At 38.6% G+C, this 24351-nt stretch overlaps 1 protein-coding gene across 2 annotated transcripts in view; it reads right to left on the bottom strand.

Moving 5' to 3' along the window:
- The window catches only part of LOC149804735 (arginine-hydroxylase NDUFAF5, mitochondrial-like), a 49254-nt gene extending 25149 nt beyond the window's left edge, over positions 1-24105 (bottom strand). For both annotated transcript variants that reach the window (XM_089943635.1, XM_089943646.1), the window contains exons 1-2: positions 23809-24105; positions 19567-19607 (exon numbers count right to left, since the gene is read on the bottom strand). In XM_089943635.1, the coding sequence (XP_089799761.1) occupies positions 19567-19607; positions 23809-24057 (290 nt within the window). In that variant the 5' untranslated portion in view covers positions 24058-24105. The remainder of the gene's footprint in view (positions 1-19566; positions 19608-23808) is intronic.
- Positions 24106-24351: the final 246 nt, after the last annotated feature.

The following is a 24351-nucleotide window of genomic DNA, read 5'->3' as shown; positions in this document are numbered from 1 at the left end:
ACTGGACAATACTTGGCAGAATTCATATTTAATGCTAATAATACTACCATACAAGTTAGGGAATCATTAATTTGTACTCTACAGAGAATCAAACCCTGGTCTGCAGTTAAACAGCAGCTATCACCTTGCCTGAATGCACAAACAAAAATATATATACACACATAGCACATGTCCATAAAGGACATATATACATGTATAGAAAGGACACGTGTCCATAATTATACCTCTTTATAAAGAAAACATGTACATTAATGGCACATACATTTAAGGAAACAAGCACATAAAGGACATATCTACATGTATACAAAGGACATGTATCCATAAATTATACCTCTTTATAAAGAAAATGTGTACATTAAGGGTGCATACGTAAAAATGACGGGGGCCCTGAGTGGCCAAGTGGTCTAAAGCACTCACCGCTACGGATCACTGCCATCTCGCCTCTGTCTGCATCGGTTCGAGTCTCGGATTTGGCTAATGTGGTTATGTGAGAAAGCTTGCCAGTAGCTTCTTGTGGGTCGGTGGTTCTTTCCGGGGTTTTTCCGGGTTCTTCCTCCACCATTAATTCTGGCCACCGTGTATAGCCTATCTTGTGCTCAAAAATGGCGTTAAACCCTACAACAACAACAACAACAACATAAAAATGACACATGCACATAAAGGTCATCTCTATAAAAAGGAAACATGTTCATTAAGAGTGCTTCAATGTAAGGAATATATAAATGATGACTCCGTACAAAGGACACCTGGCAATACAGATTGTTTTGTTATACATATATATATATATATATATATATATATATATAGTGTGACCCTACTATAGCATGTTCTTTTATAACAGGACTCTTGATTTCAAACACGTGTATTTTTCTTGTACATGAAAACAATTTCTTTCATAATGTATGAAAAATAACATGTAAAAAGTTTATTATCAGTCTGGGATGATATCACGTAATAATTCTAATATAAGAAGATGATTACTGAAATTTCATGTTCACGTATTTTTGTACACGAAAAAATAGTTTTTTTTACTTCTGAAAAGAATGAACAATAACATGTAAAACGTTATTCTGGGATTGTGCTGTGCTTCGCCAATGTCACAAATTACAATTTCTTTAACCTTATTGGCAAAAAAACATACCATCTGGTGATTTTTGTTTTTGCAACGTTGTTGGCTGTTTATACCTGTATCTTGGCCTTGGAGTGGGGAAATTCAGATCCACCATGAATGTGAAGCCACAAACTTGATATAAAATGCATTGGAATCTGTTGTTATATAAACAAATTCACTGTTCACATTGCCAAACCATCTTAACAGTGCATGTTTATATCACTGTCTGCTTATGCTTACATTTGGTCTGAGTAGTGTATGCTGCGATACACTCCAAAAGTCATAGTGTATGTAAAACCAATCCATCCTGTTCAAACTGGTACTAGCCTACAAATGACCAACCATTGATGGCAGGAGCAGTAACTGCTACAATCAATTAAGCAATGGCTAATCCCTTTTTTTTAAATGTATCTAGAAAAAGTAGTTTTGCTGAAACTTCAAAGAAAAGTGATTACCTTTGAAGCACCAATTATTCTGTATAAATACAAAGCAAATTAAAACAAATTCAGTCTAAATCAATGTTCAATAATTATATGATGTTACCACTGCAATAACATATGAGTTTTGTTTGGTCTTTAAAAGTTGTCCTTTAGCAGTGAATTCAAATACACATACACCCTTCAAAAGAAAGCTGACTACAATCTTCAATAAAAACAAAGAACCTCTCATCACATGAAGTCGTTGTTGTAGTTGTTGTTGTTGTAGGGTTTAATGCCATTTTTCAGCCCACGAATGGCTTATATGACGGCCAGTATTAATGGTGGAGGACGAACCCGGGAAAACCCCGGAAAGAACCACTGACCCATGAGAAGCTACTGGCAACCTTTCTCACATACCCACATTGGCTGAATCCAAGACTCGAACCCACACAGACAGGTGAGATGGCAGTGATCCGTAACGGAAAGTGCTTTAGACCACTCGGCCACTCAAGGCCCCCACATGAAGTCAGCACCGAACTTAAATAAAAGCAATGGAATCTGATAGATTGTTGCATTTACAAAAATGATTGCTAGATGTTTATTGTGCATGAAAGTTTCCGTTTTGCAGGAAGACAGTTTATGTTTATGATTGTTACCAATGGCAGCATAAAATCCAAATTAAAACTGCAATCTTTTGAAATCATAGATATCTAGCCATCAAGGTAACTAAAGAAGTATCTCACAAAGAAATCTATAAAAAAAAAAAATTTGTTCACATTTTTTCATTTCCCTATGAATAGCCTCATGCCCTGGGTAGCCTCAGCAAGATGATAGCTGTCTCCAGCTAACCAAAATCTAGGCCAATTTAAGCACATGTACATGTAGCATGTGAACAACTATAGTCATGTGCTACTAGCATCAATACCATAGTGAACTGTTTTGTGACAACTGGAAATAGATCAAAGGAAGACTACCATTTTTTATATATGTGTTATTTGTGTTTTCTAACGGGATGTGACTGATACATGAATTTTATAAAGTATGATTTATTCGCAATTCCATGGATTCTTCTATATACGTTTACAGTACTTAATGGATTATTGATTGTACTACACAAATGTAAGTTATCAATAAGTGTATTTCAGACTATTTTGTCTTCCTTTATTTAAAAGCATGTATTTTTGCACCCACTTTTATTACCCCGCCCTGGCCAGTTTTCTTGGTACATGTATCATTTTCTTCAGCTAAGTGACTTAGTTAAACATGGTTTGGTCTATAACAAGCTCAGGTTCTAATGAACCCAACCACTGCATTATAGTAGGTCATACTATATATGTATGACACCTGTTCATAAGCATAACTGCAGGAATCTCCAGTAAACATGCCTAAATATTTCTGACATACATTTATAAATGCATATAGTTTAAATGTATGTCAAAAAAACTGTTACAAAATGAGACTGAATTATCACATTGATGAGTTTATATTTACAATTACATACATGTTCGTGTAAATGCTCCAGAGTTCTGCAGTTTTGCACAGGAGTAATAATTTAAGAGAGGAGATATCCCATTTATTTTCCACATTTGTAATCAATGCTATGAAAAAAGGAATATGGATATCCTAGGATGTGTTTTAAAAACATACAAACTGCTTTATTTGATATCTGAATGAAGGGGTTGATTTGGGTTAAACGAGTACACAGCTAGGCCTTACTTCCAACCCGCATCTCATACAAGACTGCTAGTAATGCATGGCTACTTCCACTTCAGGGGTAAAGTATAAAGATAAAGTGTGAAAAAAAACCAAAAATAACTTATCTAGTTTTCTGATACTATTAAATTTAATAAGTGCATTTTCACAAAATAGTAATGCATACACTACATAAATTAATTTCTGTATTAAACAGGAAAGCAAAATTAATGTTGTTTGTGAAATTGCAAGTACGATTCCTACACACACAAGAAGTAATTTTCATTCGATGTTCTGTTGAGATCGCACAGCTTTCCTAACAGTAATGAAAAGTAAAATTCAGTTCATGTAGGTGAAAGACATGTAAATAGTGACTTTCTCTATATTGCTACACTGTTATGCAAGCAACTTTGCCTTGTGTTTTGTCCACTATCTATGCTCCAAAAAACATTGAATATAACCATAAAGGTCCAAATAAATATTTCAATTATATGATTTATTTTGGTTGTATAACTTAAAAATGGATATCACAAGCATCTAAACAGCCCAGCTGATTATCATGCATTTCTTCCATAAAAAAGTATTAGTACCTGAGCCTCACACAAGCAACCTCAAACCATGCTCCAGTACCATATGGTTTTGAAAAGTGACCTTTTCGAATATGTGCATTAAGTTTTCTCAACACAGCAGCCAAAGCTATGCTAAACGAAAGGAAACTGAAATTTGCCATAATTATTCACAAGATGTGCTACAAGATGTGCTGATAAATTCTAGTTTGAACAGGGATGGACTGGTTGTACATACACTATGAACATGATGGATGGGTTGTACACACACTATGAATGGGATGGATGGGTTGTACACACACTATGAATGGGATGGATTGGTTGTACATACACAATGAACAGGATGGATTAGTTGTACATACACTATGAACAGGATGGATTGGTTGTACACACACTATGAACAGGATGGATTGACTGTACATAAACTATGAATGGGATGGATTGGTTGTACATACACAATGAACAGGATGGATGGGTTGTACACACACTATGAATGGGATGGATGGGTTGTACATACACAATGAACAGGATGGATGGGTTTTACATACATTATGAACATGATGGATTGGTTGTACATACACTATGAACAGGGATGGATTGGTTGTACACACACTATGAACAGGATGGATTGACTGTACATAAACTATGAATGGGATGGATTGGTTGTACATACACAATGAACAGGATGGATGGGTTGTACACAAACTATGAATGGGATGGATTGGTTGTACATACACAATGAACAGGATGGATGGGTTGTACACATATTATGAATGGGATGGATGGGTTGTACATTCACAATGAACAGGATGGATGGGTTGTACACAAACTATGAATGGGATGGATTGGTTGTACATACACAACAGGATGGGTTGGTTGTACATACATTATGAACATGATGGATTGGTTGTACATACACTATGAACAGGGATGGATTGGTTGTACACACACTATGAACAGGATGGATTGACTGTACATAAACTATGAATGGGACGGATTGGTTGTACACACACTATGAACAGGATGGTTTGGTTGTACATACACTATGAACAGGATGGATTGGTTGTACATACACAATGAATAGGATGGACTGGTTGTACATACACTATGAACATGATGGGTTAGTTGTACATACACTATGAATGGGATGGATTGGTTGTACATACACAATGAACAGGATGGACTGGTTGTACATAAACAATGAACATGATGGGTTAGTTGTACATACATTATGAACATGATGGAATGGTTGTACATACACTATGAACAGGGATGGATTGGTTGTACACACACTATGAACAGGATGGATTGGTTGTACATACACTGAATGGGATGGATTGGTTGTACATACACAATGAACAGGATGGGTTGGTTGTACATACATTATGAACATGATGGATTGGTTGTACATACACTATGAACAGGGATGGATTGGTTGTACACACACTATGAACAGGATGGATTGGTTGTACATACACAATGAACAGGATGGTTTGGTTGTACATACACTATGAACAGGGATTGATTGGTTGTACATACACTATGAACAGGGATGGATTGGTTATACACACACTATGAATGGGATGGATGGGTTGTACACACACTATGGATGGGATGGATGGGTTGTACACACACTATGAATGAGATGGATTGGTTGTACATACACATTGAACAGGATGGATGGGTTGTACACACACTGAATTTAATGGATGGGTTGTACACACACTATGAATGGGATGGATGGGTTGTACACACACTATGAACAGGATGGATGGGTTGTACACACTATGAATGGGACGGATAGGTTGTACACACACTATGAATGGGATGGATTGGTTGTACATACACAATAAACAGGATGGATGGGTTGTACACGCACTATGAATGGGATGGATGGGTTGTACACACACTATGAACAGGATGGATGGGTTGTACACACACTATGAATGGGATGGATTGATTGTACACACACTATGAACAGGATGAATGGGTTGTACACACACAATGAATGGGATGGATGGGTTGTACACACAATATGAATGGGATGGATGGGTTGTACATGCACAATTTAAGGGATGGATGAGTTGAACACACAATATGAATGGGATGGATTGGTTGTACATACATAATTAATGGGATGGATTGGTTGTACATACACAATGAACAGGATGGGTTGGTTGTACATACACTATGAATGGGATGGATGGGTTGTACACACACTATGAATGGGATGGATGGGTTGTACATGCACAATGAATGGGATGGATGGGTTGTACATACACAATGAACAGGATGGGTTGGTTGTACATACACTATGAATGGGATGGATGGGTTGTACACACACTATGAATGGGATGGATGGGTTGTACATGCACAATGAATGGGATGGATGGGTTGTACATGCACAATGAATGGGATGGATGGGTTGTACATGCACAATGAATGGGATGGATGGGTTGTACACAAACTATGAACAGGATGGGTTGGTTGTACATACACTATGAATGGGATGGATGGGTTGTACACACACTATGAATGGGATGGATGGGTTGTACATGCACAATGAATGGGATGGATGGGTTGTACATACACAATGAACAGGACGGGTTGGTTGTACATACACTATGAATGGGATGGATGGGTTGTACACACACTATGAATGGGATGGATGGGTTGTACATGCACAATGAATGGGATGGATGGGTTGTACATGCACAATGAATGGGATGGATGGGTTGTACATACACTATGAATGGGATGGATGGGTTGTACACACACTGTGAATGTGATGGATTGGTTGTACATACACAATGAACAGGTTGGATGGGTTGTACACACACTGAATTTAATGGATGGGTTGTACACACACTATGAATGGGATGGATGGGTTGTACACACACTATGAACAGGATGGATGGGTTGTACACACACTATGAATGGGATGGATGGGTTGTACACACACTATGAATGGGATGGATGGGTTGTACATACACAATGAATGGGATGGATCGGTTGTACATACACTATGAACAGGATGGATGGGTTGTACATACACAATGAACAGGATGAATGGGCTGCACACACACAATGAATGGGATGGATGGGTTGTACACACACTATGAATGGGATGGATTGGTTGTACATACATAATTAATGGGATGGATTGGTTGTACATACACAATGAACAGGATGGGTTGGTTATACATACACTATGAATGGGATGGATGGGTTGTACACACACTATGAATGGGATGGATGGGTTGTACATGTACAATGAATGGGATGGATTGGTTGTACGTACACAGTAAACAGGATGGATGGGTTGTACACACACTATGAATGGGATAGATTGGTTGAACATACACTATGTTGTTGTTGTTGTTATTGTAGGGTTTAACACCATTTTTCAGCACACAATAGGCTATACATGGCGGCCAATATTAATGGTGGAGGAAGAACCCGGGAAATCCCCGGAAACAACCACCAACCCACGAGAAGCTACTGGCAAGCTTTCTCATATACCCACATTAGCTGAATCTGAGACTCGAACCCACGCAGACAGAGGTGAGATGGCAGTGATCCATAACAGAGAGCGCGTTAGACTACTCGGCCACATGGGGCCCCGAACATACACTATGAACAGGATGGGTTGGTTGTACATACACTATCAATGGGATGGATGGGTTGTACATACACTATGAATGGGACGGATGGGTTGTACATGCACAATTAATGGGATGGATGGGTTGTACACACACTATGAATGAAATGGATTGGTTGTGCATACACAATGAATGGGATGGATGGGTTGTACACACACTATGAATGGGATGGATTGGTTGTACATAATCAATGAACAGGATGGGATGGTTGTACATACACTATGCACAGGGATGGATTGGTTTGTACACATGCTATGAATGGGATGGATGGGTTGTACACACACTATGAATGGGATGGATGCGTTGTACATGCACAATGAATGGGATGGATGGGTTGTACACACACTATGAATGGGATGGATTGGTTGTACATACACAATGAAAAGGATGGATGGGTTGTACACACACTATGAACAGGAATGGATTGTTTGTACATACGCTATCAACATGATGGGTTGGTTGTACATACACTATGAATGGGATGGATGGGTTGTACACACACTATGAATGGGATGGATGGGTTGTACATACACTATGAATGGGATAGATGGGTTGTACACACACTATGAACAGTATGGATGGGTTGTATACACACTGTGAATGGGATGGATGGGTTGTACACACACTATGAATGAGATGGATGGGTTGTACATGCACAATTTAAGGGATGGATGGGTTGAACGCACAGTATGAATGGGATGGATTGGTTGTACATACATAATTAATGGGATGGATTGGTTGTACATACACAATGAACAGGATGGGTTGGTTGTACATACACTATGAATGAGATGGATGGGTTGTACACACACTATGAATGGGATGGATGGGTTGTACATGTACAATGAATGGGATGGATTGGTTGTACGTACACAGTAAACAGGATGGATGGGTTGTACACACACTATGAATGGGATAGATTGGTTGAACATACACTATGTTGTTGTTGTAGGGTTTAACACCATTTTTCAGCACACGATAGGCTATACATGGCGGCCAATATTAATGGTGGAGGAAGAACCCTGGAAACCCCCGGAAACAACCACCAACCCACAAGAAGCTACTGGCAAGCTTTCTCATATACCCACATTAGCTGAATCTGAGACTCGAACCCACGCAGACAGAGGTGAGATGGCAGTGATCCATAACAGAGAGCGCGTTAGACTACTCGGCCACATGGGGCCCCGAACATACACTATGAACAGGATGGGTTGGTTGTACATACACTATCAATGGGATGGATGGGTTGTACACACACTATGAATGGGACGGATGTGTTGTACATGCATAATTAATGGGATGGATGGGTTGTACACACACTATGAATGAAATGGATTGGTTGTACATACACAATGAATGTGATGAATGGGTTGTACACACACTATGAATGGGATGGATGGGTTGTACATGCAAAATGAATGGGATGGGTTGGTTGTACAAACACTATGAACAGGGATGGATTGGTTGTACACACACAATGAACAGGATGGACTGGTTGTACACACGCAATGAACAGGATGGATGGGTTGTACACACACTATGAACAGGATGGATGGGTTGTACATGCACAATGAATGTGATGGATGGGTTGTACACATACTATGAACAGGATGGATGGGTTGTACATGCACAATGAACGGGATGGATGGTTTGTACACACACTATGAATGTGATGGACTGGTTGTACATACACAATGAATGGGATGGATGGGTTGTACATACACAATGAATGAGATGGATGGGTTGTACACACACTATGAATGGGATGGATGGGTTGTACACACACTATGAATGGGATGGATTGGTTGTACATACACAATGAACAGGATGGATGGGTTGTACACACACTATGAATGGGATGGATTGGTTGTACATAATCAATGAACAGGATGGGATGGTTGTACATACACTATGCACAGGGATGAATTGGTTTGTACACATGCTATATATGGGATGGATGGGTTGTACACACACTATGAATGGGATGGATGGGTTGTACATGCACAATGAATGGGATGGATGGGTTGTACACACACTATGAATGGGATGGACTGGTTGTACATAGACAGTGAAAAGGATGGATGAGTTGTACACACACTGAACAGGAATGGATTGTTTGTACATACACTATCAACATGATGGGTTGGTTGTACATACACTATGAATGGGATGGATGGGTTGTACACACACTATGAATAGTATGGATGGGTTGTATACACACTGTGAATGGGATGGATGGGTTGTACACACACTATGAATGGGATGGATTGGTTGTACATACACAATGAACAGGATGGATTGGTTGTACATACACAATGAACAGGATGGATGGGTTGTACATACACAATGAACAGAATGGATGGGTTGTACACAAACTATGAATGGGATGGATGGGTGGTACACACACTATGAATGGGATGGATGTGTTGTACATACACAATGAATGGGATGGATGGGTTGTACATGCACAATGAATGGGATGGATGGGTTGTACATGCACAATGAATGGGATGGATGGGTTGTACATACACAATGAACAGGATGGATTGGTTGTACATACACAATGAATGGGATGGATGGGTTGTATATACACAATGAATGGGATGGATGGGTTGTACATGCACAATGAATGGGATGGATGGGTTGTACATGCACAATGAATGGGATGGATGGGTTGTACACACACTATGAACAGGATGGATGGGTTGTACATGCACAATGAATGGGATGGATGGGTTGTACATGCACAATGAATGGGATGGATGGGTTGTACATACACAATGAACAGAACGGATTGGTTATACATACACAATAAACAGGATGGATGGGTTGTATACATGCTATGAATGGGATGGATTGGTTGCACATACACAATGAACAGGATGGATGGGTTGTACACACACTATGAATGGGATGGATGGGTTGTACACACACTATCAACATGATGGATTGGTTGTACATACACAATGAACAGGATGGATGGGTTGAACACACACTATGAACATGATGGGTTGGTTGTACATACACTATGATCAGGGATGGATTGGTTGTACATACACTATGAACATGATGGATTGGTTGTACATACACTATGATCAGGGATGGATTGGTTGTACATACACTATGATCAGGGGAGGATTGGTTGTACATACACTATGAACAGGGATGGATTGGTTGTACATACACTATGATCAGGGGAGGATTGTTTGTACAAACACTATGAACAGGGATGGATTGGTTGTTCATACACTATGAACATGATGGGTTGGTTGTACATACACTATGATCAGGGATGGATTGGTTGTACATACACAATGAACAGGATGGGTTGGTTGTACATACACAGTGAACAGGATGGGTTGGTTGTACATACGTTATGAACATGATGGGTTGGTTGTACATACACTATGAACATAATGGACTGGTTGTACATACACTATGAACATGATGGATTGGTTGTACATACATTATGAACATGATGGGTTGGTTGTACATACACTATGAACATAATGGACTGGTTGTACATACACTATGAACATGATGGATTGGTTGTACATACACTACGAACATGATGGGTTGGTTGTACATACACTATGAACATGATGGATTGATTGTACATACACTATGAACAGGATGGATTGGTTGTACATACACTATGAACAGGATGGATTGGTTGTACATACACTATGAACATGATGGATTAGTTGTACATACACTATGAACATGATTGGTTCGTTGTACATACACTATGAACATGATGGGTTGGTTGTACATACACTATGAACATGATGGGTTGGTTGTACATACACTATGAACAAGATGGGTTGGTTGTACATACACTATGAACATGATGGGTTGGTTGTACATACACTATGAACATGATGGGTTGGTTGCACATACACTATGAACATGATGGGTTGGTTGTACATACACTATGAACATGATGGGTTGGTTGTACATACACTATGAACAGGATGGATTGGTTGTACATACACTATGAACATGATGGGTTGGTTGTACATACACTATGAACAGGATGGATTGGTTGTACATACATTATGAACATGATGGATTGGTTGTACATACACTATGAACATGACGGACTGGTTGTACATACACTATGAACAGGATGGATTGGTTGTACATACACTATGAACATGATGGATTAGTTGTACATACACTATGAACATGATGGATGGGTTGTACACACTATGAATGGGACGGATAGGTTGTACACACACTATGAATGGGATGGATTGGTTGTACATACACAATAAACAGGATGGATGGGTTGTACACGCACTATGAATGGGATGGATGGGTTGTACACACACTATGAACAGGATGGATGGGTTGTACACACACTATGAATGGGATGGATTGATTGTACACACACTATGAACAGGATGAATGGGTTGTACACACACAATGAATGGGATGGATGGGTTGTACACACAATATGAATGGGATGGATGGGTTGTACATGCACAATTTAAGGGATGGATGAGTTGAACACACAATATGAATGGGATGGATTGGTTGTACATACATAATTAATGGGATGGATTGGTTGTACATACACAATGAACAGGATGGGTTGGTTGTACATACACTATGAATGGGATGGATGGGTTGTACACACACTATGAATGGGATGGATGGGTTGTACATGCACAATGAATGGGATGGATGGGTTGTACATACACAATGAACAGGATGGGTTGGTTGTACATACACTATGAATGGGATGGATGGGTTGTACACACACTATGAATGGGATGGATGGGTTGTACATGCACAATGAATGGGATGGATGGGTTGTACATGCACAATGAATGGGATGGATGGGTTGTACATGCACAATGAATGGGATGGATGGGTTGTACACAAACTATGAACAGGATGGGTTGGTTGTACATACACTATGAATGGGATGGATGGGTTGTACACACACTATGAATGGGATGGATGGGTTGTACATGCACAATGAATGGGATGGATGGGTTGTACATACACAATGAACAGGACGGGTTGGTTGTACATACACTATGAATGGGATGGATGGGTTGTACACACACTATGAATGGGATGGATGGGTTGTACATGCACAATGAATGGGATGGATGGGTTGTACATGCACAATGAATGGGATGGATGGGTTGTACATACACTATGAATGGGATGGATGGGTTGTACACACACTGTGAATGTGATGGATTGGTTGTACATACACAATGAACAGGTTGGATGGGTTGTACACACACTGAATTTAATGGATGGGTTGTACACACACTATGAATGGGATGGATGGGTTGTACACACACTATGAACAGGATGGATGGGTTGTACACACACTATGAATGGGATGGATGGGTTGTACACACACTATGAATGGGATGGATGGGTTGTACATACACAATGAATGGGATGGATCGGTTGTACATACACTATGAACAGGATGGATGGGTTGTACATACACAATGAACAGGATGAATGGGCTGCACACACACAATGAATGGGATGGATGGGTTGTACACACACTATGAATGGGATGGATTGGTTGTACATACATAATTAATGGGATGGATTGGTTGTACATACACAATGAACAGGATGGGTTGGTTATACATACACTATGAATGGGATGGATGGGTTGTACACACACTATGAATGGGATGGATGGGTTGTACATGTACAATGAATGGGATGGATTGGTTGTACGTACACAGTAAACAGGATGGATGGGTTGTACACACACTATGAATGGGATAGATTGGTTGAACATACACTATGTTGTTGTTGTTGTTATTGTAGGGTTTAACACCATTTTTCAGCACACAATAGGCTATACATGGCGGCCAATATTAATGGTGGAGGAAGAACCCGGGAAATCCCCGGAAACAACCACCAACCCACGAGAAGCTACTGGCAAGCTTTCTCATATACCCACATTAGCTGAATCTGAGACTCGAACCCACGCAGACAGAGGTGAGATGGCAGTGATCCATAACAGAGAGCGCGTTAGACTACTCGGCCACATGGGGCCCCGAACATACACTATGAACAGGATGGGTTGGTTGTACATACACTATCAATGGGATGGATGGGTTGTACATACACTATGAATGGGACGGATGGGTTGTACATGCACAATTAATGGGATGGATGGGTTGTACACACACTATGAATGAAATGGATTGGTTGTGCATACACAATGAATGGGATGGATGGGTTGTACACACACTATGAATGGGATGGATTGGTTGTACATAATCAATGAACAGGATGGGATGGTTGTACATACACTATGCACAGGGATGGATTGGTTTGTACACATGCTATGAATGGGATGGATGGGTTGTACACACACTATGAATGGGATGGATGCGTTGTACATGCACAATGAATGGGATGGATGGGTTGTACACACACTATGAATGAAATGGATTGGTTGTGCATACACAATGAATGGGATGGATGGGTTGTACACACACTATGAATGGGATGGATTGGTTGTACATAATCAATGAACAGGATGGGATGGTTGTACATACACTATGCACAGGGATGGATTGGTTTGTACACATGCTATGAATGGGATGGATGGGTTGTACACACACTATGAATGGGATGGATGCGTTGTACATGCACAATGAATGGGATGGATGGGTTGTACACACACTATGAATGGGATGGATTGGTTGTACATACACAATGAAAAGGATGGATGGGTTGTACACACACTATGAACAGGAATGGATTGTTTGTACATACGCTATCAACATGATGGGTTGGTTGTACATACACTATGAATGGGATGGATGGGTTGTACACACACTATGAATGGGATGGATGGGTTGTACATACACTATGAATGGGATAGATGGGTTGTACACACACTATGAACAGTATGGATGGGTTGTATACACACTGTGAATGGGATGGATGGGTTGTACACACACTATGAATGAGATGGATGGGTTGTACATGCACAATTTAAGGGATGGATGGGTTGAACGCACAGTATGAATGGGATGGATTGGTTGTACATACATAATTAATGGGATGGATTGGTTGTACATACACAATGAACAGGATGGGTTGGTTGTACATACACTATGAATGAGATGGATGGGTTGTACACACACTATGAATGGGATGGATGGGTTGTACATGTACAATGAATGGGATGGATTGGTTGTACGTACACAGTAAACAGGATGGATGGGTTGTACACACACTATGAATGGGATAGATTGGTTGAACATACACTATGTTGTTGTTGTAGGGTTTAACACCATTTTTCAGCACACGATAGGCTATACATGGCGGCCAATATTAATGGTGGAGGAAGAACCCTGGAAACCCCCGGAAACAACCACCAACCCACAAGAAGCTACTGGCAAGCTTTCTCATATACCCACATTAGCTGAATCTGAGACTCGAACCCACGCAGACAGAGGTGAGATGGCAGTGATCCATAACAGAGAGCGCGTTAGACTACTCGGCCACATGGGGCCCCGAACATACACTATGAACAGGATGGGTTGGTTGTACATACACTATCAATGGGATGGATGGGTTGTACACACACTATGAATGGGACGGATGTGTTGTACATGCATAATTAATGGGATGGATGGGTTGTACACACACTATGAATGAAATGGATTGGTTGTACATACACAATGAATGTGATGAATGGGTTGTACACACACTATGAATGGGATGGATGGGTTGTACATGCAAAATGAATGGGATGGGTTGGTTGTACAAACACTATGAACAGGGATGGATTGGTTGTACACACACAATGAACAGGATGGACTGGTTGTACACACGCAATGAACAGGATGGATGGGTTGTACACACACTATGAACAGGATGGATGGGTTGTACATGCACAATGAATGTGATGGATGGGTTGTACACATACTATGAACAGGATGGATGGGTTGTACATGCACAATGAACGGGATGGATGGTTTGTACACACACTATGAATGTGATGGACTGGTTGTACATACACAATGAATGGGATGGATGGGTTGTACATACACAATGAATGAGATGGATGGGTTGTACACACACTATGAATGGGATGGATGGGTTGTACACACACTATGAATGGGATGGATTGGTTGTACATACACAATGAACAGGATGGATGGGTTGTACACACACTATGAATGGGATGGATTGGTTGTACATAATCAATGAACAGGATGGGATGGTTGTACATACACTATGCACAGGGATGAATTGGTTTGTACACATGCTATATATGGGATGGATGGGTTGTACACACACTATGAATGGGATGGATGGGTTGTACATGCACAATGAATGGGATGGATGGGTTGTACACACACTATGAATGGGATGGACTGGTTGTACATAGACAGTGAAAAGGATGGATGAGTTGTACACACACTGAACAGGAATGGATTGTTTGTACATACACTATCAACATGATGGGTTGGTTGTACATACACTATGAATGGGATGGATGGGTTGTACACACACTATGAATAGTATGGATGGGTTGTATACACACTGTGAATGGGATGGATGGGTTGTACACACACTATGAATGGGATGGATTGGTTGTACATACACAATGAACAGGATGGATTGGTTGTACATACACAATGAACAGGATGGATGGGTTGTACATACACAATGAACAGAATGGATGGGTTGTACACAAACTATGAATGGGATGGATGGGTGGTACACACACTATGAATGGGATGGATGTGTTGTACATACACAATGAATGGGATGGATGGGTTGTACATGCACAATGAATGGGATGGATGGGTTGTACATGCACAATGAATGGGATGGATGGGTTGTACATACACAATGAACAGGATGGATTGGTTGTACATACACAATGAATGGGATGGATGGGTTGTATATACACAATGAATGGGATGGATGGGTTGTACATGCACAATGAATGGGATGGATGGGTTGTACATGCACAATGAATGGGATGGATGGGTTGTACACACACTATGAACAGGATGGATGGGTTGTACATGCACAATGAATGGGATGGATGGGTTGTACATGCACAATGAATGGGATGGATGGGTTGTACATACACAATGAACAGAACGGATTGGTTATACATACACAATAAACAGGATGGATGGGTTGTATACATGCTATGAATGGGATGGATTGGTTGCACATACACAATGAACAGGATGGATGGGTTGTACACACACTATGAATGGGATGGATGGGTTGTACACACACTATCAACATGATGGATTGGTTGTACATACACAATGAACAGGATGGATGGGTTGAACACACACTATGAACATGATGGGTTGGTTGTACATACACTATGATCAGGGATGGATTGGTTGTACATACACTATGAACATGATGGATTGGTTGTACATACACTATGATCAGGGATGGATTGGTTGTACATACACTATGATCAGGGGAGGATTGGTTGTACATACACTATGAACAGGGATGGATTGGTTGTACATACACTATGATCAGGGGAGGATTGTTTGTACAAACACTATGAACAGGGATGGATTGGTTGTTCATACACTATGAACATGATGGGTTGGTTGTACATACACTATGATCAGGGATGGATTGGTTGTACATACACAATGAACAGGATGGGTTGGTTGTACATACACAGTGAACAGGATGGGTTGGTTGTACATACGTTATGAACATGATGGGTTGGTTGTACATACACTATGAACATAATGGACTGGTTGTACATACACTATGAACATGATGGATTGGTTGTACATACATTATGAACATGATGGGTTGGTTGTACATACACTATGAACATAATGGACTGGTTGTACATACACTATGAACATGATGGATTGGTTGTACATACACTACGAACATGATGGGTTGGTTGTACATACACTATGAACATGATGGATTGATTGTACATACACTATGAACAGGATGGATTGGTTGTACATACACTATGAACAGGATGGATTGGTTGTACATACACTATGAACATGATGGATTAGTTGTACATACACTATGAACATGATTGGTTCGTTGTACATACACTATGAACATGATGGGTTGGTTGTACATACACTATGAACATGATGGGTTGGTTGTACATACACTATGAACAAGATGGGTTGGTTGTACATACACTATGAACATGATGGGTTGGTTGTACATACACTATGAACATGATGGGTTGGTTGCACATACACTATGAACATGATGGGTTGGTTGTACATACACTATGAACATGATGGGTTGGTTGTACATACACTATGAACAGGATGGATTGGTTGTACATACACTATGAACATGATGGGTTGGTTGTACATACACTATGAACAGGATGGATTGGTTGTACATACATTATGAACATGATGGATTGGTTGTACATACACTATGAACATGACGGACTGGTTGTACATACACTATGAACAGGATGGATTGGTTGTACATACACTATGAACATGATGGATTAGTTGTACATACACTATGAACATGATTGGTTCGTTGTACATACACTATGAACATGATGGGTTCGTTGTACATACAATGTGAACAGGGATGGACTGGTTGAAAAAGACCTTGTATAGCTTGGATATTCTTCAAATAACCTTTAATTCCCTTCATTTTGGTGTATGATTAATGGGTGTAATATGGGTTATAGAATATACAGCTTGGCCTTACTCCAGATGTGAAACTTTCAAAGAACCTTTAATGTGCTTTGCTCATGTACAATTTCCATAAGTACAATATTCACAGAAATGTCAGCCACATTATATCAAAGTAGCATAGAGGTATGCCAACATTCTCTCCATCGTGCATGTTTCAAATGCAAACAACTTCACATTACATATGTTACTCTCTCAAAAGTACATAATAACTGATGAGCATCCCCTGAATGATAGGGTACATTTGGGTTTGAGAGCAGGCTTTACTTTTTTGTGCATCTCATAGAAGATGCTTGCGCACTGCAAGCCTATTTTCACTTCATGAACTTCTGAGGTAAATTGTTATTAACCAATTCGGCCCTGATCCCGTCTGTAGGCGTAATGAGGCTGTACCCTACTTCTAAGCTCTGCAGCATCAAGGTCATTTAAGATACACCAACGTGGGTGGTATTTAAAAAAATCAGACAGATTTAGCTCTAAAATGATATAAAATAATCTGAAAGTTCTAGTTGCACTACAAAATACAGAGAGAAAAACCTCAATTTTTGGACCCGGTTTTTTTTCACCCAAAATTCACTCGAAATCAGAATGTGATTTTGTGTCTGGATTTTAGACCTTTTGGCCTCAAATCTAAGGCATAACTGTCTTAACTGCACACAGACAGGTGAACCTTTGCAAAAGCTAGGATAAGGTGGGCATTTGGAATAAATTGCAGTCTCCATACAAAAATGATGGGTCCATTAGGCAAAAAAAAAAAAAAAAAACTCCAACATTTACCCTTCTGCTCATGCACAAGCAAAATAACCAATGGAAAATGATGTTTCTAATACAACTAGGCATTAGTCTCATGGAAAATCTGTTGAAAGCCGATGTATTACAATGTATTCAGACATAGCCCTCGCCCATGTCTTTTCTATGCACATTTCAGGCAAAAACGACAAAAACCTCTGGGGCCGAATGAGTTAAGAAAAGGCAATAACTTTTTCAGTTTTTTTATGTTTTAAAAATTTAAAAAGTGCAGTTTCAGAAAATAGTAATGAATACGCTGTAAAAATTAACTTTCAGTATTTCCTGTATGAGTCCCTAGCACAATAAAGTAGCCATTTTCACCAGTGTTCCAAAACATTTGAAGCAAAATGATAATAAATGGAAAAACATGTTGAGTACAAGTACTTTAGACAGTTTCCATTATATAAAGGACACATGTCTATAAAGGACAATATTGTCAGGTCCATTTCTAGACATAGAGTACTGAAAATCAACAGCTGCCGCATCCATTTTACCAAATGTCCCTGTCCCCCAATGCATGTGAATGTTACAATTTTGTGATAAAACTGATGATTTTTTTCTTTGAATGTGGTGTACAAGTTTGTGAAATATAAGTCTACATTCAGAATTAGAATTAATAAATCATCAAACCTTTTAACATCAAACACTCTGTCAGCTACTCTGAATCCAACCTGCAAACATAATAAATGAAACTGTGACCTTACAAATATTAAAAAATATAAATAATTATTATGAGAAGAAGAACTATGACTTATTAGCAATTAATATATATAATGATAATATACTAATTTTTACCCCTAATCAACTTTAAAATTAGGATTAAGGTCATGATTAAAGACAAAAAGCTCCAGGGGGTGGTGGTGATTGGAAGTGATAGTGGCAAATCTGGGGAAAGGAGGCATGGGGTGGGACAGAGCCAGTGCACATACACCAACCCCAAAATGAGTGCAAAACAACCAGAACGTTCCCATGGAAAAAAAGGGTTCCATCACACAGACCCCATTACCTACTTGTGTAGACCTCCACCACAAATTATATTTCTGGATCTGTCTCCTGGGTGCAATATGAACTCTTAGGTTTTCTCCCATTAGATATTTCAAGTGGGTAGCATAACAAGCCTATAAATAGATAATTTTTAAATTGGTTTGCATTTATAAATGCCATGAAGAGATAAAAGAAATTTACTTGCTATTTTTGTATCCAGTAGCAGATTTTGTTGCATTTCAGGGATTACCTCAATCCTTATCTTAGACTAATAGGGATTTCCCTTGTTTTAAAAAAACAAACTGAGTCAAAGAATCTTGGATTAAAAAATGCTGAGTCCCAAATAAAATCCTGGGAGTCCCCAACCAAAGCACAGAATCCAGGCCTGTGTAAGAATTAAATTTGTTCCAAACTATACTTTACAGAACACAGCAATTTAACACAATATTTTATATTTCAGCATAAAATAAAAATATTGGTTTTTAATGTGCACTGCACAGAGAGATCAAGATGTTTAAAAACTCTGCAAAGAAAATGTACTCAAGATTCAAAGGATAATTTAAAGTAATCTGCATCTAATTAATCAGGAATATATACCACTGCTGTCTAATTAATCAGGAATATATACCAGTGTCTAATTAATCAGGAATATATACCACTGTCTAATTAATTAGGAATATATACCACTGTGATGATTGGTGGATTGCTAGTACTCAGTGATATCTTTATAATGCCATCAAGTTTAAGTTACAATCAAAACAAAATTATTTGGCAATATTATATAACTTGTTGAACCAAACAGACAGCAAAGACTTAAATAAAAATAGCATTATATAACAAAGATAGCGCTAAATCTTTAATCTAATCAACAGGAAGCCACAGGGTCTATGCATATTGCTGAGTGTTACTAGTAAATTCCACTTGCATGTGAGTTCTCATGAACCTTAAATCCTTACTTTCAACCTTGCACCATGCTTTTCGGAGAGGAGTGTATGGTTCACTGATTTAGGGCACTGGTACACGAGAGTTGTTGTTGTTGTTCTAGGGTTTAACGCCATTTTTCAGCACAAGATAGGCTATACATGGCGGCCAGTATAACTGGGGGAGGAAGAACCCTGGAAAACCCAGGAAAGAACCACCGACCCACGGAAGCTACTGGCAGGCTTTCCCACATACCCACGCTAGCCGAGCCTTGGACTCAAACCCATGCAGACAGAGGTGAGATGGCAGTGATCCGGGTATACGAGAGCTATGTTCTGTTACTCAATGCACTGGTTTGACTCCTGGTTGTATTAAACAGTATCTATCTAATCTGTTTCACTATTAGTGTCATTATATAATTATAACTTCAGGTATATACTTTGCATTTCTCAACAGAAATCCATTGAGTCTGTGCATATAGCAGTTTAAAAGTCTATTTACACTGTGAGTTCTCATGCACCACAAGTTTTTACCTTCAACCTTGTTCCATGTGGGTTTAAGTTTTAGTTAGGTGATGGTTGCTGTTACTCATGGAACTTGTTAAATTACTGGTTGAAAATTAACATGTCAGATTTTTTATATGCATGGTAAGTACATTGTATCAATGCTATACCATGAGATTTATCAATTTTCATTAAAAGGGAACAAGGCTTATCGAGTTTCCTTTTAATGAAAAATGTATACAATGAGTGGTATATCATTGATACAGCATACATATTGTACGTTTAGTTTATTTACATCCCATAAAAATACATGTAACTGACCCTTGAACGATGTTTACGACTGACTACAGGCAACTGTGTATTGACCGAGTGAATGAACTCACATCCCTTTAGAGTGTGTCTGCTTCAAAATGCAGGTCTGTGCCTTTTGTTGCTATTTACAATCACCTTTGCATATTGATAAACTGATTGTTTTCTTTTTTGAGTTTTAGTTTTATTCACATTGATTAAATCAATATAGGACACACTTATGATTTAAAAATGAATGGTGGTTTTAATGAAAAAAAATGGAGCACTACAAACACATGGTTAGCTTAGCCAATCACATACTTTAGCATGGAATTTAGTGTGGAATAGAAACTAAACGAAATGATGAACCAACAAGAGGTAATTAAAATATTTTATTATATTTACAGTCAATGATCTAAGTCATTATTCTGCCTGAATAACAGTACTACTGACCATAAAACTCTCTCTCTCTTCCTTTGGTCGGTTTGACTATCATAGATTTTCACCCGTACCTTGCTACAGAGGGGGCTTTGGACATTTTCATATTTAATCAATTTTTAGAACATTATAATAGGTTTAAGAAACAACAAAACATTAAATACATCACAGTATGTGTACCATGTAACCGAGAAATTTACCATATAATGCAGACTGGGTTTGCAACTTTGTATCGTTGATTATATAAACACTGTAGATAAATCTAAAGGAAAGTGCACACATAACCCTTACGAGGAACCATATTCTTATATGTTACTTGGTGTAAGTTCAATTTCAAGGTTTGTATCAGCCCAAATTCTTTTTCTCTCTCACTCCAGATATCTACATATTTTGTCCCTTATACATGAGGGGTAGGGAAATGAAAAGCTGAAAGGACTGCAATGAAACTGTGTACCATATTAAATTCATTTAGTTAATGGGTATTATTAATACTTTTTATTGTTTTTTTCATATATCACTAATTATTAATGAGTGGAGAGTACACAGTTGTAAGGGCACCATTGTAAGAATGTTTATATATGTATATCATTGTACCATGGACAGATCACAATTTGATATAACAATAGTATTGATATATCAAATTGTTTTATACCAACACTTTAAAAGCCATGTTATCTTTAATATTATGAGATGACATGATTATTGGACTCATTCTTGAGACACACATTACATATATATTAATCCCACAACGTAAGACACATCACCCAATAGTTTTGTTCTGTGGAGGTAATGGGTCTTACTGCCTAAATAACGGCACTGTGTAGCATGTTTTGATGTTGATTAACAGTGTAACAAAAGTCAAATTTTCAGGAATATCACACACAACTGGCAACCAATAATGATGCTTTTCTACAAAGTAAAGTTATAATGTTTTTACCAGATGTTATTTACCCTGATGTCTTTTCTCTAATAAATTCAAATTCTCACAAAAAAAAATGGACCTGTTTTCAAGTTGAGTTGGCCTACATTTCAGTTTGCTGGAAAACGATGAAAGCCAGGAATGCCTAAATTGGGTTAAGTTGAAATATTATTCTTTAATGAAACGAATAGAAATATATTATGCCTATAGGAACTGTAAGCAACGTTTCGTTTCGTTCAAGAAACATATCCCCCACATGAACCTACTTAAACATACTTCGGCATACCTCGACTACCGTCACAGTGCAACAAATTAAAATGTATGTCAACAGAACATGAAAATGCTTTCATTTGCTAGTGTCATATTTTCATTCCGCCAGCATAAAGACTGCACAGTAAGTATATTAATTACACATAAATTAATGGAAGTGTGTCCATATAGGTGGCCAAGTGTGTGAGATATTCCTGAAACTTTGACTACTCATTCCGATGTACAGGCTATACAAGGTCGTTATTTGGGTAGTAAGACATAGCACTAAAACAAAAACATGTGCTATGTCTTACATTATAGGACTAATATATATATATATATATATAAATACTATATAATATATATATATATATATATTATTCTTTGACGAAACAAATACAAATGTCTATTGGAAATGTAAGCAACGTTTCATTCAAGAAACACCCATATATATATATATATATATATATATATATATACATATATATATATATATATATGACCCGTCAGTTTAATAAGCACAGATCTTGGTCAAAGGATTTTGAGTTTTAATTTGCATTTTGCATGTACCTCATCTTTAAGATATTCGTAAACTTTGTAATCAGGCAATATTGTAGTTCGATCTCGCTGGATACGCTTTGCTTTCCTGTCAAAAACGTTCATTGTCGTTTGTCCTCTTTCAGTACTAAGCAAACACCGCCAACAAGCTATTGATCCAACTGGGCCAAGTATGCCACTTTTCATGGCTACATATCGACTCCATGACATGATTATTGGCCTCATTCTTAAGATATCATGAACATTTAGAAAACTTATCATTTGGGTGCAACAAAATCTACATAGGCGCTGCCATATTGACAGTCTTGAAAAAAATGCAGAGTGCGATGATGATTGGTTAATAATACGGGACCATTCGTTATTCGCTTAAGAATACTCCAGATGAAGTGGGGTGGGGGTCCGATTGTATCAAAATGTATTAATAGTTTATCGTTGCTAATTATTAAATCAGAAAAATGTGACTTTATCATATTTCTGGAACACTGTAATGAAGTACAGCACTGTAGGATCTCGTACGTTTAGATTTTTATTACAGTAAACATTTGGAGAATAAAA

Source organism: Sinohyriopsis cumingii, chromosome 2 (assembly GCF_028554795.1).
Source record: "Sinohyriopsis cumingii isolate HCF-2022 chromosome 2, ASM2855479v2, whole genome shotgun sequence".
In the NCBI taxonomy this organism is placed as follows: Eukaryota; Metazoa; Mollusca; class Bivalvia; order Unionida; family Unionidae; genus Sinohyriopsis; species Sinohyriopsis cumingii.
This window is presented reverse-complemented; position numbering and strand designations above follow the sequence as displayed.